This window comes from Entelurus aequoreus, linkage group LG03 (genome assembly GCF_033978785.1).
Source record: "Entelurus aequoreus isolate RoL-2023_Sb linkage group LG03, RoL_Eaeq_v1.1, whole genome shotgun sequence".
In the NCBI taxonomy this organism is placed as follows: Eukaryota; Metazoa; Chordata; class Actinopteri; order Syngnathiformes; family Syngnathidae; genus Entelurus; species Entelurus aequoreus.
In genome coordinates, this window is record NC_084733.1 from 32,719,289 (window position 1) to 32,742,517 (window position 23,229).

The 23,229-nt window shown below is 37.9% G+C and overlaps 1 protein-coding gene across 1 annotated transcript in view; it reads right to left on the reverse strand.

The window, feature by feature from the left end:
* Positions 1-13,846: 13,846 nt before the first annotated feature.
* rpap1 (RNA polymerase II associated protein 1) overlaps positions 13,847-23,229 on the reverse strand; it is a 40,287-nt gene continuing 30,904 nt past the window's right edge. The window contains exons 24-27 of the mRNA XM_062041634.1: positions 21,004-21,235; positions 20,743-20,919; positions 20,209-20,265; positions 13,847-15,492 (exon numbers count right to left, since the gene is read on the reverse strand). Of these exons, the coding sequence (XP_061897618.1) occupies positions 15,334-15,492; positions 20,209-20,265; positions 20,743-20,919; positions 21,004-21,235 (625 nt within the window). The 3' untranslated portion in view covers positions 13,847-15,333. The remainder of the gene's footprint in view (positions 15,493-20,208; positions 20,266-20,742; positions 20,920-21,003; positions 21,236-23,229) is intronic.

Genomic DNA, 23,229 nt, shown 5'->3' on the forward strand with positions numbered 1-23,229 from the left:
CCTGGCAAAACTTAACAATGCTTTTGCTAACGACGCTGAAGCTAACTTAGCAACTTAGCAACCGGACCTCACAGAGCTATGATAAAAACATTAGCGCTCCACCTACGCCAGCCAGCCCTCATCTGCTCATCAACACCCGTGCTCACCTGCGTTCCAGCGATCGACGGCGCGACGAAGGACTTCACCCGATCATCCGTGGGGTTGGCGGCTAGCATCGGCTAGGCGTGTGCTATCCAAGTAAGTAGTCCTTGTTGTGTTGCTACAGCCAGCCGCTAATACACCGATCCCACCTACAACGTTCTTCTTTGCAGCCTCCATTGTTCATTAAACAAATTGCAAAAGATTCACCAACACAGATGTCCAGAATACTGTGGAATTATGAAATGAAAACCGCTTTTTGTATAGGATTCTACGGGCTCCGAATACTTCCCTTGCCCTCGTGACGTCACACGCATACGTCAGCATAATAAAACGTTTTCAAGCGGAAGTGTGGCGGGAAATTTAAAATTGCACTTTATAAGTTAACCCGGCCGTATTGGCATGTGTTGCAATGTTAAGATTTCATCATTGATATATAAACTATCAGACTGCGTGGTCGGTAGTAGTGGATTTCAGTAGGCCTTTAAAATACATTGAATGTCCATGTCCTACTGCAAATAGTTATTATATATAGTCAAAAGCATACAATTGTCTGTATAGACAAAATTGTAATGATAATCTTGAAAAGTTAAAAAGTTTACATTAACTGTGGCTCTTTAGCAAATTAGAATTGGCTCACAACCCTGTTTAATGTGAGTGTTTTTTTCTATTTTCATTCATTTTATACAGCAGAAGTTGCTTTGTTGGTGAGGCCAAATAAATCTGACATTGGTGCCTGCCTTTAATCGCCGACTTGTGATTAGCAAATAGCATGTGTGATATCACCACATTGATGCCTGTCAGGCTTGGGTCAGAAATAGGACTCAGATGCAGTGTGAAGAACAATCTTGAGTCAGTGCAATAAAAAAACGGCTGTAAATTCAGATAATTGGGTGATAAGTTTTCACAAAAAGTGAAACAAACAGAAAATCACTCCGAAAGGAGGAAACAAAAATATAAATCTCTAACTACAGTAGCGAGGAATATAACTATTAAATTTAAACAACAAGAAAAGCTCCAGAAGGAGGGAAAAACAATAGGCTATAGAACTTCTACACTGTTTCTGGCATAGAAAAACAATTAACAAAAAATCACTCAAAAATTAGGAAAAGAAGAGACTGTAAAAACAAACTGAACTCACCACTTCAACTCGAAAACTTTATATACAAAAAAACTCTGCTTAAGAGGAGAAAAGGAAAACTCAAAATACCAACTTGAAAATTCAGGATCAGTATAACTGAAAGCAAGACGAGACAAGGCTTGGGCATGATGCTGGAGATGCACGATACAACGAGACATTCTGGCACAGAACAAAGGCAGACGCGGACTATAGGACACAAGTTTGGAAGTCTTTTTTGCAAACACTGCAGAACACCTCTCTTGGTTTACCATCGACGGACTTTAACCAGCGTTCACTAATGACGACGAAGAAAACAAAAAGATCATGAAAACTTCCCACATTCTAAGACATTAGAAAAGACCATTTACATCAAAGACAAAACAAAAAGATTGAAAAATGATGCTTTTATTTTTCATTATTTTTTTCTTTTGTTATCCCTTGCACATGTTTCATGTTTCCTTTGTTTATTCTTTCCTTTAGTAATTGTGTTTCAATTTCTTAATTACAGTTGAAAAATTACAGAGGAAAATGATTTTAATGTACATATTTTATTTATTTATTTATATATAGAAACATGTTTACTTGTATGTGTCAAGATCGGTTTAGTAGGACCGGAGTAGGACCCCAACGCAGAGCAAAAAATAAATACGAATATTAACAAAAAGCGCACTTGAAAAGGAGTGTGAAAAACATAAATTGCACAGAGAAGGTGTGGAGAAATAAGTTAATATACACGGCAACGCTGGGACTGAGCCAAGGGCAACGAGAAGCGTGAGTGGAGCCAAAGCAGAGGAGGTGTACACGACTAAAAGGGTGAACCATCAGTAATCTACTGCTGCCAAGTGAAGGGACTGGAGAGCTTAAGTAGTCAGGAGGGAATGAGTACCAGGTGTGCGTACAGGTGGCTTTGCCCCGTGACCCAGCTACCAGGGATTGCTACAAAAGCAAGGTAAGCGGCAGCAGAGCTGCCAGATCACGACAGTGTGTTCTGACTGTTTGAATTTTGTGTGTCAATATTGTTGTTGAAATAAAGTTAGAGGGAAAAAAGTGCTGACATTGGTCAGCTTGTTACGACATATTTTCCGGGGTTGACACGGCCCACCTTTTCCTATGGTTTTGAAGCAATAAAAGTGACCCTTGTATTCAGGCCTGGCCCTAACCAATCTGGCGCCCTAGGCAAGATTTTAGGTGGCGCCCCCCCACATCGGCAGTGAAGTGTGTATACTCACAAGAAACCGAATAGCTTTGTCTTTGACCTTTTTTTTTTACTTAAAGAAAGCAAATTAACATATTATATGAGAATGTTATGTTATGATTATCTTTAACCGCATCACAGCAGTGCTCAAATTAAAAAACAGCATTCCCTCTCATGTGATATTGCTTAATTAACATTAATGATGTGCACTTTAACAACTAGGCTTACAACTATACCTAATATATAAAGGGGTGGAAAAGTGACTATTACCTGCAGGGCAAACATTAGCTTACCAGAAGGCAATAACAATGTAAAAAACACCTGCTTAAAAGATCTAATACAAATGTCCCTGAGGAATGTAAGGTGGGAGTACTGTAATTACCTAACGTTACATTATTATTTTCCATAACAATTTAGCCCCCTCCACAATATTAACCCGACGTTAAAACAGAACTAGCTATTTATTGATTAGCAATTGCCGAATCATGTAACATTAGCTTAATGCTAAAAAGCCAGGTTACTATCACATTCTGTAACAGACAAATAATTTCATGTAGGCTAATGTTACCTGCCTGCTACCTCTGTCTTTTTCTCGTTTCTCCTCCTCTTCTTTTCTATTTTTTCTTCCCTGGGCACCTGACATCTTTTGACATTTTATGTTGATTTTTTGATGTGGTGACGTCCAAAAAAAACCATGATACGGGAAGGGAGGGGGCGCATCGTGCGGGGGGGGGGGGGGTTTGGGCGTAATGTTGTAACAAATACAATTTCTATTAAATAGGCTTTACTTAGCATTTTAATTAAAGTGGGATTATTTTTTGTATTTAGAAATAATAGTACCTACCTTTTTTTTTTTCTCCAACATTTGTGGCACTGGCGTGGCGCCCCCTGATGGACGGCGCCCTTAGCATTTGCCTATACGGCCTATGCCACGGGCCGGCCCTGCTTGTATTAAAATGATTAGTTACAGCTCCAACATTAAAGTGAGTCTCGCTACCACTACTACACACAGGAAAACGTGTGGAAGAAAATCGTAAGTCCCACCAACATGTACAGAAACAAAGACTGTGGATGACTGACAAAAGGCTTACTCTGTTCACGTAATTCCACTGTGGAATAAACGTGTTCAGATGCTGAAAACGATGCACAGATTAGGACTTCTATCTCCAGCACAGAGTGAGACCTCTGTCTCCAGTTTGACAGCCAGAGACAAAAAAAAAGAAACACCCGGAAGTAGCAATTTATTGATGACGGCAAAGTTATTAAGTTCATTTTCATTTATCGTTCCATGAATTGACTTATCAGTCCCGGCCAACAATTGTATGAATTTTTTTTATTGCCTCTGGACATTGAATTAAATGTGTTTTAATGCCATTTAAGGCCTCAATTTTCGCAAAATCCCTTTAATGACTTTTGAGGCTTTTTAATGACCCGCTGAAACCCTTTAAAATACCCCACACAGCTGTGGGCTGGGCTGTAAGAAGATCCCCCATGACTATCTGTGGGTTTCCCGGTGTTATGTACAAATTTAACCATTCAATACCCATGTTACGTGTACATGGGAAGAAAACGGCACAGACAGCAGGGACGTTGTTTTAGCTCTATATTTATTATCTTTACAAAAGTATGGAGTGTGAAACTAATCCAAAAATGTGTATGTGTGTGACTATGTGCAGCGATTATCTGATGAGCTTTACCGGAAGTGTTGAGCGAGGTGCGGAAGTCCAAGCTTGGCGGTCCGTGTCCAGGCGGGAGGTCGAGATCCAAAAGGGGTAGCCAGGGAACCAGAGGGGAACACGGAGAGACGAGACACACAGCTCGCAATCAAGGGACAGAGAAATGCTTCTGGAACAACACGACATGGGGCAACGCACAATGAACACAGAGGAGGAGAAAACACAGAGAGAGACCAGAGAGCTTGATGAGAGTTGGCTTACTGTACAGGAACAGGTAGATACGTTCTGGCCCGGAACGCAGGTTTGCACTGGCTTAAGAAGGCAGGGAGCTCATCAGCGACGGGTGCGTTGAGTGCTGATGGAAAGCAACTGCTTGCTGCAGCTGGAGTGGCATGCAAAGGAGCGTGCTTGGAGGTGCGCCCAGCGCAGCACACAGATGAATGCGCACTGGGGTGCGCCCAAGCCGTGACAAACCACTTGACATCAATTGCAGCTGATCACACTGCAAGGGGGTCCTTACATCTGCGGTCCATCTTCAAGGTTTCTTCTCTTTTGGGTTTTTCCTTGCCTGGATGTGGGTTTAGATCAGGGGGTGTTGTTGTGAGTTTGTAAAGCCCTTTGAGACACTTGTGATTAAGGCCTATATCAATACGGATTGATTGAATGATATTGTTTTACTGTTTGTTTTTCTTGACTGATATCGGATCAATATCCACAGGCTCTACTTTGGGCACCACTTGTCTATAATATTGTTCTTTAGTAAAAATACTGTAACAAAAAAGGTTGTTAAAATATGAAGGAAACACATGCCTGTGAAAAACAGTATCAAAAAACAAATTGTACATAGTTTGGAGAAAACCTGACACTGGCTTGTTGAAAGTCTGATGGGTTTTTTTACCCAAACTATTTGCATGTGAGATGTAATGTATGTCTTTGTGGAGAGCCTGGAGTCATGTCACAGTTATGTCAACAAACTTTGCTCATCATTCTTGAGATTGAGGAATTATTTCCCGCATATCGATAGGGAACTTGTAATAATCAAACTTAATTGCTGCTTGTGACCAAGTTTTATGGCATCCGTGTCCTTGTAAAAAAAAAAAAAGGCATGCACACAATAATAGGCTTGGGCAATAACACACAAATAAAGTGGGTGGTGAAGGCAAGTCAGACATGACGAGATGAGACGTGGGAACATAATGTCCACGGTCATCGTGACAAATCTCTGAACACTGTGACCACCTTGATACAACGTTTCAAGGGTGCTGCCTGTTAATAAAAGCTATAAACCGAAACCTAACCCTTGCACATGTATTTGTATTTGAACTGTACATACCTGTCAAAAGTTGCATTGGGAAATAAAGGCAATTTACTGGAATATAGGGGGAGGGAACGACACATATACAATATCATGGGGTGACAGAGCTGCTCTTTCCTGTAACCCTCTCCATTACCTTTCTGTGGGCATGCAGGAGATTATTAGAGTAATAATAATATCCATCCATCCATTTTCTACCGTTTGTCCCTTTTTTTGGGGTCGCAGGGGTTGCTGGAGCCTATCTCAGCTGCATTCGGGCAGAAGGCGGGGTACACCCTGGACAAGTAGCCACGTCATCACAGGGCCAACACAGATAGACAGACAACATTCACACATATACCGTAATTTCCGGACTATAAGCCGCACCAGCTAAATTTAGGGGAAAATACAGATTGCTCCATGTATAAGCCGCACCCGACTATAAGCCACAGGGTTTTGATGTGTAATTACTGTAGTATATAGGGGTTCCTGCTACCACGGAGGGGATTGTCGGGACAGAGATGACTGTTTGGGAACGCAAAGCGTCCCATTTATTAACAATAAATCTTTCAATCATTCAATCAAACTTTCACATCTTTGACATGGCGAACAGCATTGTGCAGAGTACAAATAATACAACGGTGCAAAGTAATACAAAGTGCTCGCCTGTACGTTATCAAAATAACCAGCCTACCGGTATATGAAAAGTCAGTCTTTAATCATTGTGTCATCGTCTTCCTCCTGCGTACTAAAACCACCGAAATCCTCTTCGTCGGTGTCGGAGAAGAACAGGCCGTAAATAAGCCGCACCCTTGTATAAGCCACAGGGACCAGAACGAGGGGAAATATATATATATATATATATATATATATATATATATATATATATATATATATATATATATATATATATATATATATATATACATATACACTGTATATAAACAGTCGTGGTCAAAAGTTTACATACACTTGTGAAGGACATAATGTCATGGCTGTCTTCTACAACTCTTTTTTTTTTTGTGATAGAGTGATTGGAGCACCTACTTGTTGGTCACAAAAAAACATTCATGAAGTTTGGTTCCTTTATGAATTTATTATAGGTCTACTGAAAATGTGACCAAATCTGCTGGGTCAAAAGTATACATACAGCAATGTTAATATTTGGTTACATGTCCCTTGGCAAGTTTCACTGCAATAAGGCGCTTTTGGTAGCCATCCACAAGCTTCTGGTTTAATTTTTGACCACTCCTCTTGACAAAATTGGTGCAGTTCAGCTAAGTTTGTTGGTTTTCTGACATGGACTTGTTTCTTCAGCATTGTCCACACTTTTAAGTCAGGACTTTGGGAAGGCCATTCTAAAACCTTAATTCTAGCCTGATTTAGCCATTCCTTTACCACTTTTGATGTGTGTTTGGGGTCATTGTCCTGTTGGAACACCCAACTGCGCCCAAGACCCAACCTCAGGGCTGATGATTTTAGGTTGTCCTGAAGAATTTGGAGGTAATCCTCCTTTTTCATTGACCCATTTACTCTTACTCTTATTTTTTTGTGATAGAGTGATTGGAGCACATACTTGTTGGTCACAAAAAAAATCATGACGTTTGGTTCTTTTTTTAATTTATTATGGGTCTACTAAAAATGTGTCCAAATCTGCTATTTTCTTTACAAGTGTATGTAAACTTTTGACCACGACTGTATATATATATATATATATATATATATATATATATATATATATATATATATATATATATATATATATATATATATATATATATATATATATATATATATATATATATATATATATATATATATGTGTGTGTGTGTGTGGGGAAAAAAATCACAAGACTATTTCATCTCTACAGGCCTGTTTCATGAGGGGTTTTCCTCAATCCTCAGGAGGATTATATATAAGACATATATATATATATATATATATATATATATATATATATATATATATATATATATATATATATATATATATATATATATATATATATACACTACCGTTCAAAAGTTTGGGGTCACCCAAACAATTTTGTGGAATAGCCTTCATTTCTAAGAACAAGAATAGACTGTCGAGTTTCAGATGAAAGTTCTCTTTTTCTGGCCATTTTGAGCGTTTAATTGACCCCACAAATGTGATGCTCCAGAAACTCAATCTGCTCAAAGGAAGGTCAGTTTTGTAGCTTCTGTAACGAGCTAAACTGTTTTCAGATGTGTGAACATGATTGCACAAGGGTTTTCTAATCATCAATTAGCCTTCTGAGCCAATGAGCAAACACATTGTACCAGTAGAACACTGGAGTGACAGTTGCGGAAAAATGGGCCTCTATACACCTATGTAGATATTGCACCAAAAACCAGACATTTGCAGCTAGAATAGTCATTATATATATATATATATATATATATATATATATATATATATATATATATATATATATATATATATATATATATATATATATATATATATATATATAGTGGTTATATCGATATTTTTTACTATTAAAAAACCTTTTGTTGTTTTTACTATTGTTAAGAAACTCATGAAATAAGTCCCAGGACACAGGAGGGCTTTGAGGGCAAAAAATAACTATTTAAGTAACAACATGATATTGGATCGATACCCAAATTTGTAGTATCGTCCAAAACTAATGTACTAAAACAACTAAAGTATTGAAACAATTGAAGAATACGTGTTAATTACATTTTAACAGAAGTATAGGCAGAAACATGTTACAACAGAAAGTAACCAGATATTGACAGGAAATTAACAAGTAAATAAATAATCGTTTTGACAAAATAATACAACCGTAATTCACGCAAGTTACCGAATACATCAGCAGCCAACTTTGAAGCCTTTGTAACCCGTTTTGAAATGGTTCTACAATAATTTTCATGAATAATATATCATGATATTTATCATTATTACAGGCGATATAGATTTTAGGCCATATTGTTCATTCCTATTCTCTTCTTATTTTCTTTCATGACATCCACTTTATTTTCCCTGTCATTACAATTTCCACTTTTAAAAAAAGTTGAGAAACAAACTCATATTTTGGTCTCAAGTGAGGGATAAGCCACAAATTAATGAAGCATATTTTGTGATTATTTGCTTCAAATTGAAGCATGTTATCATCAATAATCAATGTTCCAAGCCCAACTCTCGCTCTCAAACGGATTGAGGATGAGTCATTCTGGTTGACTTTATAGAGCAACAGTGGTTTTAAGACAATAAATCAGTTACAATATATTCAAAGTACTCCTGTATTTCTGGCTGACTTTCAAGGTTTTCTTCCCAATTAACGACTTTGCACATGTGGGAATTTTAAATAGTTTTCTCACATGTGTGCATATTTTCTGATGAACGACAACAATTAATGGAACAGACAGGGAGCTAACCGTGGGACCACTATTAGAACGCCACAATGGGAGTCATTGTCTGCCACTAGTTAAATAACAGCTAAAAAGCCTAAAGCGGCCAATAAATAAATAACTAAATTAATAAAGAGGCTGAGTTGAACAGAGAAAACCAAATGAGGACCAACAAAGTAAGAGTGCTTTAGAGACTGTAAATGTAAATAATTGGAAGGTGAGTTTAACGCTACAACATGTTACTATTCATTTAGTCCACTTGCGAGTAGCAGAGACAAGTGAGTAGTGACAAAATAAAATGTGTGCTGCCTTAACTCCATGTATTTTACAGCAGAGATATTAAATATTAATCTTCACATTTCCAGAAAGCTCATTTTCTTATCTCACCAAACGGCTAAGGTGGTCATGAATTAAAACAGAAGCAATAGGTTTACACAAGTCTAATATCCTCTCAATGACAGGACCGCTGTGCTGTTTTTAGGACCTCTTGCAAAAATGCTGGTCAAAGATCCTGTGTACGACAGGAGCGGCTTTGCTGTTTTTAAGTATATGCTGCTAAAACTAGTCAAAGATCCTGTCTGTTTTTAAGTATGTACAATACCACAAAAATGCTAGCCAGATATCTTTTATATGGGACGGCGTGGCGAAGTTGGTAGAGTGGCCGTGCCAGCAATCGGAAGGTTGCTGGTTACTGGGGTTCAATCCCCACCTTCTACCATCCTAGTCACGTCCGTTGTGTCCTTGGGCAAGACACTTCACCCTTGCTCCTGATGGCTGCTGGTTAGCGCCTTGCATGGCAGCTCCCGCCATCAGTGTGTGAATGTGTGTGTGAATGGGTGAATGTGGAAATACTGTCAAAGCGCTTTGAGTACCTTGAAGGTAGAAACGCGCTATACAAGTATAACCCATTTATCATTTATCATTTATATGACAGGTGCGGCTATGCTATTATAAGGATATACTGCAAAAAATTTTGTCAAAGATCTTTTATACGACCTGTCCTCTGTGCTATTTTAAAGATGCACTGCAAAAATGCTGGTCAAAGATCCTCTATATACAGTCGTGGTCAAAAGTTTACATACACTTGTAAAGAACATAATGTCATGGCTGTCTTGAGTTTCCAATAATTTCTACAACTCTTATTTTTTTGTGATAGTGATTGGAGCACCTACTTGTTGGTCACAAAAAACATTCATGAAGTTTGGTTCTTTTATGAATTTATTATGGGTCTACTGAAAATGTGACCAAATCTGCTGGGTCAAAAGTATACATACAGCAATGTTAATATTTGGTTACATGTCCCTTGGCAAATTTCACAGCAATAAGGTGCTTTTGGTAGCCATCCACAAGCTTCTGGCAAGCTTCTGCTTGAATTTTTGACCACTCCTCTTGACAAAATTGGTGCAGTTCAGCTAAATTTGTTGGTTTTCTGACATGAACTTGTTTCTTCAGCATTGTCCACAGGTTTAAGTCAGGACTTTGGAAAGGCCATTCTAAAACCTTAACAGCTATATTTTTGTTTCATCTGACCACAGAACTTTCCTCCAGAAGATCTTATTTGTGTCCATGTGATGTCAGATGAAACAAAAATTGAGCTGTTTGGCCAAAATACCCAGCAATATGTTTGGAGGAGAAACCGTCCAGCATGGTGGTGGTAGTATTATGTTCTGGGCCTGTTTTGCTGACAATGGAACTGGTGCTTTACAGAGAGTAAATGGGACAATGAAAAAGGAGGATTACCTCCAAATTCTTCAGGAAAACCTAAAATCATCAGCCTTGAGGTTGGGTCTTAGGCGCAGTTGGGTGTTCCAACAGGACAATGACCCCAAACACATGTCAAAAGTGGTAAAGGAATGGCTAAATCAGGCTAGAATTAAGGTTTTAGAATGGCCTTCCCAAAGTCCTGACTTAAACGTGTGGACAATGCTGAAGAAACAAGTCCATGTCAGAAAACCAACAAACTTAGCTGAAGTGCACCAATTTTGTCAAGAGGAGTGGTCAAAAATTCAACCAGAAGCTTGTGGAAGGCTGCCAAAAGCACCTTATTGCAGTGAAACTTGCCAAGGGACATGTAACCAAATATTAACATTGCTGTATGTATACTTTTGACCCAGCAGATTTGGTCACATTTTCAGTAGACCCATAATAAATTCATAAAAAATAAAAAATAAACTTCATGAATGTTTTTTGTGACCAACAAGTATGTGCTCCAATCACTCTATCACAAAAAAAATAAGAGTTGTAGAAATTACTGGAAACTCAAGACAGCCATGACATTATGTTCTTTACAAGTGTATGTAAACTTTTGACCACGACTGTATGTTAGGAGTATTTTTGAAGTTCCTATTGCAAAAACACTAGTCAAAGATGCACTCTGATTAAAGACGCTCTGCGAAGTTGCTAGTCAAAGATCTTGTCTGTTTTTAATTATGTACAGTAAGACAAAAATGCGAGTCAAAGATTATCTATATGAGATAACCAACTTTGCCGTTATAAGAATGTGCTGCAGAAATGTTAGTCAAAGATCCTTCATTTGACTGGACCTGTGCTATTTTTAAGGATGCACTGGAAAAACGTGATGGAAGCGTTCTGCTGTTTTTAAGTACATATTGCAAAAAACACAAGTCAAATATCCTTCTTGCAAAGATTCTTCTTCTTCTTGTTTAATGGCAGGGCACTCAACATTAAAGGTGCACTTTTGGAGTGTGAACCAGAGTTCATTTTCTTCTCACTCCCTCACATACAGTACATACAGTATATACCGTCCCATACTAAATTCTATTCCATAAACCTGTCTCTTCTAGAAACGTCATAAAATGTTCTGGTTGCTATTCAGTTTGATAGTAACCTCCTTCTGCCCATGGTTTCTAAATTCCTCTTTTAGTTTGATCCTTTCTCTACTGTATTTCCCACAATTAAAGAATGATTGCATGTTCCACTGACTCTGCCTCATTGCATAATCCTGGGTGTTTACTCATAAGGTGCAATGTCTTATTCAGTCAGGTGTGTCCTTATCGAACGCTAGTCAAAGATCCTTTTATATATGAAAGCATGCTTTGCTTTTTTTTGTTTTGTTATTGCCAAACCTCTGGTCAAAAATCTGTTTAATTAAGGACATACTGTAAAACTCCTAGTCTAAGATCCTTTATATTTGAAAGGAGTGCTTTGCTCTTTTGAAGTAAATATTGCAAAAACAATAGTTGTTTTTAAGGACATGTTAGTCAGAACAGTTTTTAAATGACAGGACCCCTGTGCTATTTTTAATGACGCAGTGCAAAAACAATAGTTGTAGATCCTCTTTTTGTGACAGAAGTGCCCTGCTGTTTTAAGCACATCCTGTACAGCAAAAAATTCTTTGTTTTTAGGTTTGCACATTTTACAGCACTGCAAAAATGCTAGTAAAGGATTTTTGATATCGGTTGTCCGTGGACCGATAATGGGCAGCAAAGAAATTTGTTTGAAATCACACCCATTTTGTTTTTGGTCTTCTTTTTGTCAGTTTTGCTACTGACAGTTTGGTCATGTTTGTGTTTTCCTGTGTTTGGTGTTATAACTCTTATTTGTAGTCTGTACTTGTGAATAGAATTACATCCTGTCCTGGTGCTTTTATTTTGTCTGTATTTCCTGTTTGGTCTCTGTGTTTTGAAGCACTTTTACTTTCTGTTCCAAGTTCTGCCAGCATACCCGATTCTCATTAATTAGTTATATTGAGTTCCACCTGGGTCATTGTACAACAGAGGACAGCGTGGCTCGGTTAGGAAGGTTCCTGGTTCCATCCCCGGCTACCGCCATCCTAGTCACATGCGTTCTGTCCTTGAGCAAGACACTTCACCCTTGCTCCTGATGGGTCGTATTCATTGCATGGCAGCTCCCGCCATCAGTGGGTGAATGTGGAAATAGTGTCAAAGCGCTTTGAGTATCTTGAAAGTAGAACAGCGCTATACAAGTATAACCATCCATTCATTTTCTATTGCTTGTCCCTTTTGGGGCCGCGAAGGATGCTGGAACCTATCCCAGCTGCATTTGGGCGGAAGGCGGGGTACACCCTGGACAAGTCGCCACGTAATCGCAGGGCCAACGCAGACAGACAACATTCACACACTAGGGCCAATTTAGTGTTGCCAATCAACCTATTCCCAGGTGCATGTCCATTTACTTTGTAGACTGTTGCTTGGTGTGCTACTTTTGTTTGTTCCCTGCTTCCTGTGACAATTACATTTGTTTTACCTGCATTCCGCCTGCCATTCTCTACATCCTTGGGGTCACGCTACAAGCAACGCTCACCAAATCCTGACACTTTTGATCATTATATTGTATTATTACTGTATGGCAAGGTCACATCCGCGGCATCAAAAAGGGTTGGGATCACTGCTCTAAATGTTAGGAGAGGCTCAGTTTTATAACAGCTATATAATTTTGAATCAAAACAATGTATTTTGGTTCGTTAACATTTCAAATCAGAAGTATTTTTGGCTTACGTTTCCTGAAGCCAAGTGACTATTTACATACCGTAATCTTGTTTGGGGGAACACAACATTATCTTTTGTCAAGGCTGGAACCCATTATTCATATTTAGAAATTTGCTTCAACATACCAACTTTTCTATTCACGGCCTGTTCAAAAATCAATTAAGTTCATAAATTGAGGCTCCACCATACTGTGGGCTGCCTAATGGGTTACATAAGAGTCGATGTCTTGTAGTTGGCATCATCCCATCACAACATTTGGTTCTAGTCAGAGCACAAGCAGGGGGAGCGAGAGCACACCATCCATCCATTTCCTACCACTTGTCCCTTCTGGAATCGCGGGTGGGCTAGAGCCTACCTCAGCTGCACTGGGGAAAAAAGCAGAGTTTATGTTTTGGAAAATAAATCAGACCCTCATGGGCATTTTCCATCAGTGGCAGCAGATGGTTCAGCTTGAAAAGATCCGAGTCTTTGTCAGTTGCAGTCATAATTAGTTAGCAACAATAGAAATGCTCTGTGTGTTCTTCTGATCTTATAAAGAAAACGAGACACAGTCTGGATGGTTGTTGGTTTTAAATATAAATTATTAGTTTTGCCAAGCCACATTGCTGTCGGCGTCTGTAGCCGATTACAACAATACATAGCAGAACACAATTACAAATGTGCCTTAATGGGGAATTGTAGTTGCAATAAACCTTTGACTTGGTCAGCACAGTTAATCGATATGGAATCGACATCAAGGTTTTAGTGAGTGCTATAAATAACCACAAAAGGCTAAGGTTGTTTTTTGTTTGTTTGTTGTTCTCCACAGTCTGCGGCATTTGAGTGACAGTCATGTTCGCCAATCAGAATTGTTTAGGCCTCGCGTTTGTTCGTCTCTAGCTTCAAACAGAAAAAAAACACGTCTCACTCTCGGCATCGCTGTCAGCACCTGAGCGTGTTTATTTAACACTAGAATTACTTGAACACAGTAATTTATCTTTTCAGTCATTCACAATATTTATTTCGGTTGAGAAAGAGACCCCTCGCTTATATACACAGGGAGCAAAAAGAGCCTCCCTCGTCGAGACTCGCCAGTAAGAAGTGCTTCAAAGTAACAAAAATTAGGAGCATAAAAATATGATTACAAAGCCAAATGTCCCGTTGTGGTAATATTTCAAATATACTTCAAATCGGATGGGCAATATGAGCCATGATCACAAGATTGAAACAAAAAAAGACAACGTCCAACCTTGTATCTCCAACTGGGAAAAAAATGCACTTTAAGATGTTTAATAGTTATTGAAGTTACATTTTTGCTCACATGAATTAGAGTCCATTTTGGTTATTTGTTTGTTACCTTCCAATTACAGTACAATGATAAACAATTCTATAGTAATGACAAATAAAAGTTGACATCCTCTCATATGATTTCTTGAATAATTATTATGATTACATTACATTATAGTCCCTGTATAGTTCCATCCATCCATTTTCTACCGCTTGTCCCTTTCATTTGTATTGGTTATTTATTCAGTTTAAGAGCATGATGTAGACAAAAGTTCCAAGTCTGAATAAAGCCAAATATTTTTTAAGTCAAGAATATGTTGATTGACAGTCGAAAAGTATCATGTCTTCCTCCCTCGTTATTGTCGCAGTTTTATGCATTTTTATGTATAATGTAAAAATAGCAAATCTCAATTAAGTTTTTTCTCAAAATTGTGCAGCCCGACCTTTGACCTATGCTTAGATGTCAAGTATGGTTAAAAATATACACATTAATTAATCTATGATAGAGTATATCAGTGGGATGGATTACATACTACGGAACAAAATGTTGTCATCAGGATTCCTCAACAATTTGCTAAGAAATGACAAATACTCTTCCATTTATTTCAAGTGTAAAAGTAGTTTTGGCAGAATCCTGCTAATAATCATAATTCCGCCGTCTGAGATGCTAATAATCACTGCAAACTAAAGCCAGAAAGTTGGGAAAAACATGATGGGGTCATGAGGAAAGTACACCTGCTCCAAAGTCCACTTTTGACAAGTCCAAGCTTCTTTTTTCCCCATCACTGCTCCTCTCCTCTATCGTTGCAGGTGCCATTCTGCAGACCCACAACTTTCTCCAGATGCTTTGCTCTTACGGGAGGCAACTGAGCGTAAGTATCGAAGCCCAACTTTGAGTCCTGATTGGCCTGGCGGAAAAGCAGCAAGTGGTTCTTTAACACCTGCGTTTGAGACAAGGACAGGGTGGAAGATGAAAAACATACAGTAAGTGGACAAAATCATACAGTACACCTCGGAGACAGACGCAGCGTTTTGAGGAGCAGTGTGCGTTTGTGTGTGAGGAATGAGTGTGTACATATTTGTACAGGAAGTATTTAAGCAGAATGCCTTCATCTGTAAGTAGGGAAAGAGGAGAGAGGAAGTATCTCAGTGTCTCCATTCAGGCAAGCAGGCTAAGGGAAACCATTTCCGCCTATTACTGAATTATATTCATATAGCGCTTTTTTGTCAAGAGACTCAAAGCGCTTTGCATAGTGTAACCCATTATCTACATCTTGAAGCTACATTTAAACCAGTGTGGATGGCACTGGGAGCAGGTGGGAAAAGTGTCTTGCTCAAGGACACAACGACTGTGACCAATGTTCCCTCTAATTTTTTGTTTGTGTCTGAGCAAACCCACAAACTTCCCAAGCATACAGTGGACCCATGCGAGCGACATCAGAAGTGCACATTGTAGCCATACCATTATTCAAAATGTGACATTATTACAAATTACATGACTTAATAAAATAATCAAACTAGCGGTACAGCATTAATTCATATTAGATTGATTTTAATATACATCATTTGGTCCACTTACAACAAAAATATGAACTTTGCAGCATAGGGATATTTACTTAATAGTTTTGGGGCCCACAATTCCAGAAAGCTAAGAACCTGGAGCCAAACTTTTCCTTTTACTATTGATCTTATTTTGAATATTCAGAAGAACCAGCTTCCTCTACAGTAGACATTTGATTTTGGTCTATTCTGTCAGAGTTACAATAGCGCTTTGCTGTTTTTAAGGGCTTTCTGCAAAAAAAAAAGCTAGTAAAAGATCATCTCTATGACAGCCCTCCAGTGTTTTAAAGAATCTGCTGCAAAAATGTGAGTCTCTCAAGTTTTTGGAACAAAACTCGCGAGTTGAATAGCCCAAATGATGAAAAAGAGAGGACCTAAAATGGAGCTTTGAGGAACACCAGTATACCAAAATAAGTTGAACAATTGATTACTGACTGCATCTGAAGTAAGCAAGCTACAGCAACACCTTACTCACATAAATTACATTACGAAAAAAATTGTAAAAAAAGAGTAGGACCTAAATGGGTGCCTTGTAGATTAATTCTTATTATGAGTTAATCTACAGATTAATTCATACCAACTGTATCACAATACAATTTTTTTATTTGCATTTCTCCCCATCATCTAGTATAACAACATTTAATGATTAATATCTATAAATGAAAAGTCCTAATAAATCTAATGTCTGTCCTTTTCATTTCTCCAGTGATAAACTTTGGTCAAGGTTGATGATGTTGTCTGCTTTTTGTTTAAATTTATGCACACCAGCTGGTCCCAATGTGTCCCTTTTAGATGGTTTCTGCATGTTGTTTTGATACGATTCATTAAACTGAAGACCTCTTTCACACTTGATGCTTGAAATGTAGCACAAATATCTACAAGCTGTGAGATCTCCTTTATAGCTCCTGCAGCCACCATATCTGAAAATGTGCTGATTGATCATTGTTTAAGTTTTTGTTTCATGATGTACTTGAATTCAGCATATTGTTATTGGCTTCTATATGTGGGTGGTGGAGAATGGCCTCATATTTCTTTGCCAATATGTTGAGTTTGAGTTGAGTTGAGTTTGAGTTTATTTCGAACATGCAAGCATACAACATGATACATCACAATTTCCAGTTTCTTTTCAACATGTTCGAAAAGGAGTAGGAAGAAGCAGAGCTTATTTAATCCTACCCCTTTTCTTTACATAACAGTTGCAAAACTTTTTGTTCACTTCCTGTTCACAATTTTTTCACAATAAACTCCATAAGTAATCACAATAAAAATAAATAAATAAATAAATAATAGTAAGAATTTAATAATAATAATTGGTGAAGTAAGTCATATTTCATATGATGAGATAAGTAAGATTACTTTAAGAATGAATGAATGGATGGATGAAATAAATTGAGAATGTTTGTCATGGTTCTTCTTCTTTGTACTTTGTAAACACTTTAAGTTTGAAGAGTTTCTTGAAGTGTATCATATTAGTACATTGTTTGATTGCTTTGCTTAATCCATTCCATAATTGAATTCCACATACTGATATACTGAAGGTCTTAAGTGTTGTACGTGCAAACAAATGTTTTAAATTACGTTTTTCTCTAAGATTATATTTCTCCTCTTTTTTTGAGAAGAATTGTTGTATATTCTTGGGTAGCAGGTTATAGTTTGCTTTGTGCATAATTTTAGCTGTTTGTAAATTCACTATGTCGTGGAATTTCAGTATTTTTGATTCAATAAATAAAGGGTTTGTATGTTCTCTATATCCAACATTATGTATTATTCTAACTGATCTTTTTTGTAACACCGTTAATGAATGAAGTGTACTTTTGTAATTATTTCCCCATATTTCTACACAGTAGCTCAGATATGGTAACACTAGTGAGCAGTAGAGAATATGTAGGGATTTTTGGTCTAGAACATGTTTTACTTTATTCATTATTGACGTGTTTCTTGCAACTTTATGTATGTTATATGTGGATCCATATTCAAAATTAATGTCACCTCAGTGCTTCATTGTCAATTGCAGACTGTTCTTCCAATTCATCGATCCTCTGGAAAACCAGCATCCAAGTGATCACAGAACTCGCGGAGAAAAAGAGTCACCTGATCTCCCTGCCGTTTCTGCCATTAGCTGATGAAAAGTTGGCACCACGGCAATTACCTCTTTATAAGTCCGACACAACATACAAACCTAAAAAAAAAAGTCAACATGTGCAGTGCGTGAAGCGCGTAGGCACGTCGACAGTAAATCTGCATATGGCATCGATTGGCTGTGTAAGGAAACACGTGTTGTGAACTGCATCTTATCATTGGCAGCAGCGCAGGAAAGCCCCGCCGCGGAACACTGGTTGTATTAAACTTAGTAAGTTGGATTGCAATTTTGCGCAGTTTAAGATTTACCGTGTGGGCCAGATGTGGAAGCAGTGCGCAAATGTGCACGCTTGCAGCTTAGAAGGAACAGCCTGTGACAAAGATGGCAGAAACAGGAATTGAACCTGGAAGCCTCAAGTTGCTGGCACACCAACCGAGCCACGCAAAATATAAATAAATAAAAATACAAATACAAGTATTGTATCATATCGCTTGCAACTAAAATCTACGATTCAAGCGCTTCGATACAAGCAGGGCTGCAGCGCGTTTACTAGTGCAAAGCTCAAAAGCCAGTTAAAGGGGCTGTTTGCAACCTTAAAACAAATGCCGAGAGGGAGCTAACTTGTGTTTTAAGCATTATAGTCTGATCTATTAAGGCGATGTGTGTGTTGTTAGCTAATGATAGCAATTTGGCTAGCTAACATTAGCTAGTTATTTGCTTCTCTGGGACTGCTTTTGTATATGTGCGCGCGCTCCCTGCGTGTACGTGTTAACGAGACATTAATGAGTGATTAGCCTGCACGCCAGAAAAATTCCTCTGGCTTACAAGGATTTTGTATTCAATACAATTAGTAACTGTGAACTATATAGTCGTTTAAAAAAAGTATGTTCAGTTAAACTAATAATTAACATAAGTTAGCCTGTGGAGTTTTTGTTATGTTTTTTGGTTTAAAGAATATAACTGAGCATGTTGCAAACAGCCAAATGTCTTCCAATATGCACAAATGGTTGGTCTTTTCTTGTATTTTAGTAATTGTTTACAAAAATTAAACATGGTAGGCTATAAACTACTAAAAGATAGCAGCTGCACAACACACAATAGCTCACAAGCTAGACATAAGAAATAAGTGTCCTTAATTGAACAATATTGCAGTCCAAGCACAACATTTGTCAATACAAACAAGTATCAAGTAATTATAGTTGCATATTACTTACGGATACATAGTCTCCAAGGCAGAAGCGTATTAAAAAGTGTCCAGTAAGAAACGTGTCCACATCATTCAACTTACTGGGTTAAAAGTTTAACTTAATCAATTATTGTGGCCAGTAGTAGTCGCCCCCCCCCAAAAAAAAATTACCACTATACTTAAACTTAAAAACAGCATAAGTCAATTCCAGACTGTTAATAATAAATGGGTTAGTGTTTTTAATACCTACCATTGCTCACGGTTTGATTAATTTCATTTGATCAGGCTTTTTCTAACATTCCACACTACAAAATAATAAAAGTACGTTTGATTTTTGCTGATATCATATCGGATGAATATCAGTATCAGCCAATACTCAAAGTTGAAATAAAAAAATTGTAAGGACTTCCCTAGTTTTAGGGAATTGAAACATACACTTTCTGACTGGTGATGTCATGCAAATGTCAACAAATATGTCGCATATGTTTATGCTGTCAAAAATACATTGGTGCTATCTATTTTAATTTTAATGCCTCTCAAAACATGTCCCAAATGTACAAATGTGTTATGTTTGTGCTGTGAAATATTTCATTTATTCCACTATATTCTTTATGTTGTGTACAGCTTGTTATTATTGAAAGACTTTTCCAAGGAATGTTTCATGAAGAGTGGAGAGAAAAAAAATTATTGAGAAGTTATGTTAGAAGCAATGAGATTGGTGTTTTCCATCAATAAACACTACACAGTATGCGTCATCACAAGTGAAGAGAAAAATCATGGATATACACCCCTTTCTACACACACACACACACACACACACACAATGATTACCTCATCTGTCATGTAGTAGATTTTCCTCAATATGTTTTGACGCACTGCATCCACCTCCTGGAATGGATGAAGAGAAATAACATCAAAAAGCTCCAGTAAAAAAAAAATTATGAATGCATGCGTGATTTTAGAAGCAAATTTATAAAACTGCATTCCAAACAAGCATACACTATAAACATCCCAAAACCCATTGTTAAATTTAACTAACAATGTAACTGACCGCAAAATTGACAAGTACGGTAGTTATAACATGGCAGCAGGGTAAAGCTCTAAAAAGAACTCCTAAAGAGAGCTTATGCAGAACATGAGGATTTGGTTTAGTGCATAACTGATATCTTTGCATAACACACCATAGAACTACAAAAAGCTTACCACATTTACAAGGAAAGATCTGATCCAGATGTTATATGGTTTTATAATGCAACCAATCCCACAAGAACAATTTAATATGAAAACATAAAAAGGCAAGTATTGAGAGAGCGCTGGCCTGCAAGGGACAGACAACAACATGACCTTGTTATTAGATAAGTGTACCTGTGCGGCAGCATCTTGGCAGAAGACAAAACTGTTGACGTGAGCCAGAGCCACCACATATAGGACAGGACACCAGCAGGGCTTCAGACTCCCGGTAACAAGCGAACGGAAGTAGAGACGGACAAGAGGGAGGGAGTCTTCAGGCGGAGAGGTGAAGCGCTCCATTGCGATGGAAAGCTTCCATCAAAGAGACACAAAATGTTATTGAAGAAGCAATCAGAGATTGGAAAAGTGCAAATTAAAAACATAAAGTCTTATTACTTGATCTGGAGTGACGCCCAGTGACCTCAGAATCCCCACATGTTCCCCGAACACGGCCAGCCTCATGGGGGTGCTGAATTTCCTCTGCAGGGGCAACAGAATCCAGCAGCCGAAGAGGCGATCTCCAAAGGACACGGCTTCGTACTGAGTCAAGAGGGCCGAATACAAATCCTGGAAGGATGCAAGGCCTGGGGGAGGGATGTTCAGGTCCAAGGAGTCCAGCCTGGATGGCCTGCATGTAGGAGAAATGTGGTTTAACATCATCATAGTAACTTTTCTTATAGGCGATGATGACCACAGTTCATGAGTACCAGGCATTTATTAGAACTAGTAAGGCCTTCATTTGTATTACATATTGTATTACACACACACAAATAATACCACTTAAAAGAATATATATTACATTATTACACAATACTATATTATTGTACATCATATGTTGTACTATAACAATATATTTACATTATTACAACAGTATGTTGTAAAATAAATTACAGTATTGATCCTAAATTTCTAGTATTTGTCGTAAACTCCTTTTTATACTTACTCTTTAGTATGGATTGGCATTAAACCAAAAGGTGGTCTAATGCTTATGGAGGGTCAAGTGGGACAAAATTAATTAAATAAATACAACTTTAAATTACTATTTAAATGTGTCGTGTCATTATTATAATTGGAATACATATATGTGTTAATACATGTGTCATTAATTTATTTAATGTAATTGAACATTTCATCAGTTAATTAATTCAATATTGAATTATTTAATTATTTGTTTAGTGATTTCATTATTTTTTTAACCTGTGTGTCAGCGCTTCATGAATTAATTATATCTGTCAAACTCACCCATTAAAGTCAGTGGGTAGGGCTAACAGGAATCTAGTTCAATGATTGCTTTGGTCTAAAGCCTGGAAGTCTCTCAAAACATGGCGGCGAGGGAGGATATACTTGTACTTTTGTTGTTGGTAAATATTTTAGACCTTGTGGAGTATGTGGAAGCAAGCCCTGCTTAACCCCAGAGCGTGTAGCAATCAAGGTAGAGGAATTTATTAAAGTTATTGAGTTAGTATCGCATTTTCAGACCTAGATACTGACCAGCTTCTCTAGTCGAAATTCCACAGACAAGTGGACGTTCCAGGTATTAGGTGTTAGGATCCGCCCACTGACTTTTGACAACATGGTTTGACAGAGAAAAGGAATTCATGAAGCACTGGCACGTAGGTTCATGAAATAAAGTGAAAGCAGAAATAATTGAAAGAAATAATTAAATCTTGAAATAATAAATCCAATCATAAAAAAAAATTTTAATAATGAAATAGTGAATTAAAGGCCTACTGAAATTATTTTTTTTTATTTAAACGGGGATAGCAGATCCATTCTGTGTCATACTTGATCATTTCGCGATATTGTCATATTTTTGCTGAAAGGATTTAGTAGAGAACATCGACGATAAAGTTGCAACTTTTGGTCGCTGATAAAAAAAGCCTTGCCTGTACCGGAAGTAGCGTGACGTCAACAGTTGAAAGTCTCCTCACATTTCCCCATTGTTTTCAATGCAGCTAGAGCGATTCGGACCAAGAAAGTGACGATTACCCCATTAATTTGAGCGAGGATGAAAGATTCTTGGATGAGGAACGTTAGAGTGAAGGACTAGAATGCAGTGCAAGTCATATCTTTTTTCGCTCTGACCGTAACTTAGGTACAAGCTGGCTCATTGGATTCCACACTCTCTCCTTTTTCTATTGTGGATCACGGATTTGTATTTCAAACCACCTCGGATACTATATCCTCTTGAAAATGAGAGTCGAGAACGCGAAATGGACATTCACAGTGACTTTTATCTCCATGACAATACATCGGCGAAACACTTTAGCTACGGAGCTAACGTGATAGCATCGGGCTTAACTGCATAAAGAAACAAAATAAATAAACCCCTGACTGGAAGGTTAGATAAAAAATCAACAATACTATTAAACCATGGACATGTAACTACACGGTTAATGCTTTCCAGCCTGGCGAAGGTTAGCAATGCTGTTGCTAATGATGCCATTGAAGCTAACTTAGCAACCGGACCTCACAGAGCTATGCTAAAAACATTAGCTATCCACCTACGCCAGCCAGCCCTCATCTGCTCATCAACACCCGTGCTCACCTGCGTTCCAGCGATCAACGGTGCGACGAAGGACTTCACCCGATCACAGATGCGGTCGGCGAGACGGAGGAAGT